Source organism: Pecten maximus, unplaced genomic scaffold, assembly GCF_902652985.1.
Source record: "Pecten maximus unplaced genomic scaffold, xPecMax1.1, whole genome shotgun sequence".
In the NCBI taxonomy this organism is placed as follows: Eukaryota; Metazoa; Mollusca; class Bivalvia; order Pectinida; family Pectinidae; genus Pecten; species Pecten maximus.
In genome coordinates, this window is record NW_022981722.1 from 1 (window position 1) to 4,918 (window position 4,918).

Sequence of the window (4,918 nt, forward strand, 5' to 3'; positions counted from 1 at the left end):
TTATCTGGTCACTCTTAGCTGAATCAAACCAAACCAAAAATGGTTTCCGCCAGGGGAGAGGACCCAAGACCTTCCACACAGGGACGAACGCTCAGTTAACGGTCGAAATGAGACAATGTCAAGGGGAGACATTAGAAAAAAGAAAGTACTTACGATCATGCAGATGCAATTCTTACGCTGTACCTGCACTGAGAAAAAAAACTGTAAGCTGAACGACGATGATCGTTGCCGATAAATCTATGCTTTAGCATATATTATAAGCAACACGTGCTACTTTCTCGTCTATCGAAGAGCCGTCTGTGTATATGAGTGTGTAAAAGGAAAATTATAAGATAATCTCCGAAAAAGGGCGCGCTTACAAACCGCAGCCTACTGAAATACATGCATTTCTTAAATGGCCATAGCTATTTAAAGGACGATATGATACATCGTCGTTAAAAGCATAATTATACTCGATTGATAAAAAGAATAGTTTCGGGTCGTCCATTTTATACAATATGAAATGTCACATACTTTACAATATTACCAGCCTCCAGATGTTAAATATTGTACAATATTACCAGCCTCCAAAAGCTACATACTTTGCAATATTACCAGCCTCCAAAAAGTTGACGTTCTCCTTTTTTTAATCTTTAATACAATGTAAATAAATAAACGATTGCACCCCGAAGACATTTTATCGTTCCCCATATCTACGTATTGTGAGCAACTTTTTGTTAAAAAGCTAAATTTATTTGTGTTAGTTAAGATTTCTGTGCCAAAGAAGTCATTTTGAGTAATCGTTGACAATAAATGTGTGCGCTGTAGCATCTTTAAATAATATAACACAAAACAATTTCGCTTACGAGATCAGCTGATTACGCTTGTTCGACTGATATACATATATGTACATCCCAATGTCACATTTGTGATTTACAATTGAAAGAATTTGGAATGAAACAGAAGAATAAATAGAGGTTCCCCAACGAGTGGAGATTGTTTATAATTTTTATCCAACTCTCGTTAGTTAATTTTCTATTTTTGAAAAGACACGAGCTTTAGCGAGTGTCTTTTCAAAATTAGAAAATTAACTAACGAGAGTTGGATGAAAATGATAAACAATCGTCACGAGTAGGGAACTTGTTTATCCCATAACTTCTTCAATTACAAATGTAAGCTTGTCAAGTTCAAATTCTCCCAACGTAGCAACTAAATTCCGTGAACCAAATCACTACGCGACAAAATATAGGTCGGTATGAACGAAAGCTTATCTATTTTTAGATGCACGACTCATATTTTCTGTACTATATTTGTAAATGATGATATTTTACAAAACTAAATATTAGTTTGACAATCCTTGTGTCTGTGTGATTTATTAATAGATAACTTGTTTAAATGACTCCGCTCAAAATATTCGAAGACGACACCATCATCGCGAAGTCGAAGGTCACCGCTGAATATTAGACTAATCATTGTCAGATTCAATTATCGGTCCTATCCTGGATTTTGTAGGCATGCTATTACTGGTCATTCAAGACACCGTGCATTTCAACAAATATTTCGGAAACCGAACTGGAGTGCTGAGCAATATGTATTTCACGTTTGTCAGTTAGTTTACACGAAATGTCACCAGTTTACTGACATGAGACAAATGTTCCAAGATGATTTTTACATTTCTGTGTTTGGGATAAATATATTCGTAATAAAGGTAAGTGGAATGATAGGAAAGTGTTTAGGTACAATATCCGTACCGAATGACACCAAACTAGGCCTAAAAGGGAAGCTCTAGGCTTCGGCCTACGTTAGATGCCGCAATCGTTTCATTGAAATGATTCAAAAGGGGTCCACTGCATATCTAGAATCAAGGGGGGGGGGGGGGGGGGGGGGGGGGGGTCAGTTTTGGTGCCCTAGGGTAAGCTGGCGTAATTTCGACCACGTGGGTATTTCCGACCACTTTTGTTAAGTATCTCATACTGTAATAAATATACATATGAAATTGTACTAGTTTGGCGAATAGTACTCGTTTTCACTTCTGTTTGTCGTAAGCAGTTTCCATGGCAACTACTGTGTATCAAACTTTAAAAAATCTCGCGTGATTTTGCGTTATTCTGCTGACATCCGGTCATAAAGTTGAAAGCCGCGAATTTCAGAAGGTAAGTGTTATAGCCATGCTCTGCTCCATTTGAGATTTAATGCAAGTTTTTGATATCTTGTCGATGTAATGTGTTTGTATAAGTTATGTCCGCATTGTTTACTTCATAATTATATGCACTTTTAAACTAAAAGTTGAAATAAATAACGATTATTTGAATTTTTTTGAGCGGTCGAAATTACCCCTATGTGATTTATATAGATGGCTTAACTTCGACCACCTGCTCTACGAATAATTTACTAAAATTGATGTCGTAGCCTAACATTCTTCAAAACTGTATACCACATATTGATGGATTTAAAAAACTAAATATTCTATAAACTATTTCATAATTTTCATATTTCATTACAGGTCTTTGGTCAAAATGCCACGAAAATCGAAGAATATCTACATGCAGTACACAACAGAGGCGTTAGATTCAGCGGTTTCGGCAGTGCGCAGTGGGCACCTTAGTCTTCGCAAGGCCTCAAAGAAGTATGCTGTGCCAAAAACTACATTGATCGACCACGTTTCTGGACGGATCGAGTCTGGGGCGAGGCCAGGGAGGAAACCATACTTGACTCCAAAAGTAGAAGAAGCACTAGTTTCGAAAGTCATCAGTGCAGCTGACAAGGGCTTCGGAATGTCCAAGTCCCAACTGATATTATGTCAATCTGCTCAGATTCCGCTACAGAAAAATGTTCCAGTGGACGATTGGTGGAGAGGGTTGAAACGCAGGCACCCTGAGCTAGTTCTCCGTAAACCGGAGAGGCTATCAACATCTCGTATTAGAATGTTGAACAAGCCTGTCATTGACAGCTTCTTTGTTGATCTTAATAAAGTTGTCACTGAACTGAACCTCCAAAAGAAACCCCATCTCATTTGGAATGCCGACGAGACAGGCAAACAATTTGAACATTCACCAAGCAATGTCTGCACCAAGAAAGGAACAAGGGCTCTGCAAAGTAGGACCAACAATTCTAGGGAAAATGTAACCATTCTTGCCTGCATCAATGCCACCGGAAATGCCATGCCCCCACTATGTGTTGCCAAAGGGAAAACACGAAAATGTTTACAATCTTTCAATACAGTAGATGCCCCAGATGGTACCTTATGGACTTACCAAAACAAGGCGTGGATGTGCGATATTCTCGGGGACGAATGGTTTAACAACGTTTTCCTAAAGCACTGTGGTCCAGAACGACCTCAGTTGTTAATAATGGATTCGCATAGCTCACACGAAGTTCTTTCTCTGTTGGAAAAAGCAAAACAGGAAAATATCCACATTCTGGCGTTGCCTCCCCACTGTACACATGCACTACAACCACTGGATAAAACGGTTTTTGGACCTTTTAACAAAGCTTATAATCGGCTTTGTTCAGAATTCCTCGCTGCAAATCCAAACCATGTGGTAAATAAGGCATCGTGGCCTCGCCTGTTCAATGGGGCATGGACAGCAGCAATGACGAGCGCTAATATAACGAAGGGCTTCAAAGTGTGTGGCTTGTATCCAGTGGATCGTTCCCAAATTCCTGATTCAGCTTTCCTCCCATCATCAGTCTATGATACACCATTAAGCGATCACACTCAACCCAAAGACGGAAGTTCTTCCGGGACATCTCTTAATGCTTCTTTCGTTGAAAGTACAGCCACAACATCTCCCCGCCTGGTATCCCAAACAATTCCTGACTCAGCTATAGCATCACAAACAGCTATATCTCCGATTTCGCCCGAGTCTCCGTCACATGTACCTGAAACAAATCCTATCTCTGTTTCTACGATTTCGCCCGAGTCTCAGTCACATGTACATGAAACAAATCCTATCTCTGTTTCGTCAGCGGCAGCTTCCCCTGGTGCCTATGAAGGAGTCAATATTCCCAACGAAGATATAGAACCTTTGTTACAAGCACTTGCCACTGGAGCAGTGTCTGTACACGAAACAGAAGAAAAGGAAAATTTGAGTCTGGAATATACAGTTTACGATGATATTGAAAACATGTTTAGATTACCAACGCCGGTGAAGAAAACTACCGCAAAAAAGACCGTAACAAGTCATCGTTTACTGACCAGTAACGAGGTTATACAAGAAAAACAGAGAGCAAAAGAGTTGAAAGAAGAAAAAATGAAAGCAAAGGAAGAACGACAACAAAAAAGAAACATCAATAAAGCAGCAAAAGAAGACAAAATGAACAAGAAACGCCGTGTTAAGAAGGAAAATGTGTTAGACAAAATTTGCTTCATTTGCCTGGGGGAATATACCATAGGCTGCAAAGAGCTAGACTGGGCAAAGTGTGGATCATGTAAGAAGTGGATGCATTTGGAATGCATTCCCACTTCACATGAAGTAAATGTACCATTCCAGTGTCATCTTTGTGGTTAAGATCACATTGTCGGTATACATGAATATATCAGGCCTCGAATTTGACATTTTTTGTCACTTGCTAAAAACAGCAAGTGCCCAAAATTTCTACTTGCTAAAATACATTTTTACTTGCTATTAAGCCTTCGTTTGTATTTAAGGATGTATATTAATATACATGTACTTGTTTCTGTAGTATAAACATTATATTAATATCTAACCACATATTTTCGTTTGAAATCAATTTATTAACAGTAGCATGCATTGTAATACAGTCTCAGATACAATCAGTTTGTAAACTGAAGAGTCAAGTAAAGTTGATTAAGAAGAGAAGATATAATATATTAGCATTTATTAGCATGAAATAATGGACGCAGGCTTGCAGCCTCTATATCCATATCAATATCAATACATAGTATAATGTAAATATTTCCTTCGTAATTAATGGC

The 4,918-nt window shown here is 38.5% G+C and overlaps 1 protein-coding gene across 1 annotated transcript; it reads left to right on the forward strand.

The window, feature by feature from the left end:
• The first annotated feature begins 2,495 nt into the window (after positions 1-2,495).
• On the forward strand, positions 2,496-4,490 carry LOC117320202. The gene has a single exon (XM_033874860.1). It carries the CDS (start codon positions 2,496-2,498, stop codon positions 4,488-4,490), a length of 1,995 nt encoding a protein of 664 aa, XP_033730751.1.
• Positions 4,491-4,918: the final 428 nt, after the last annotated feature.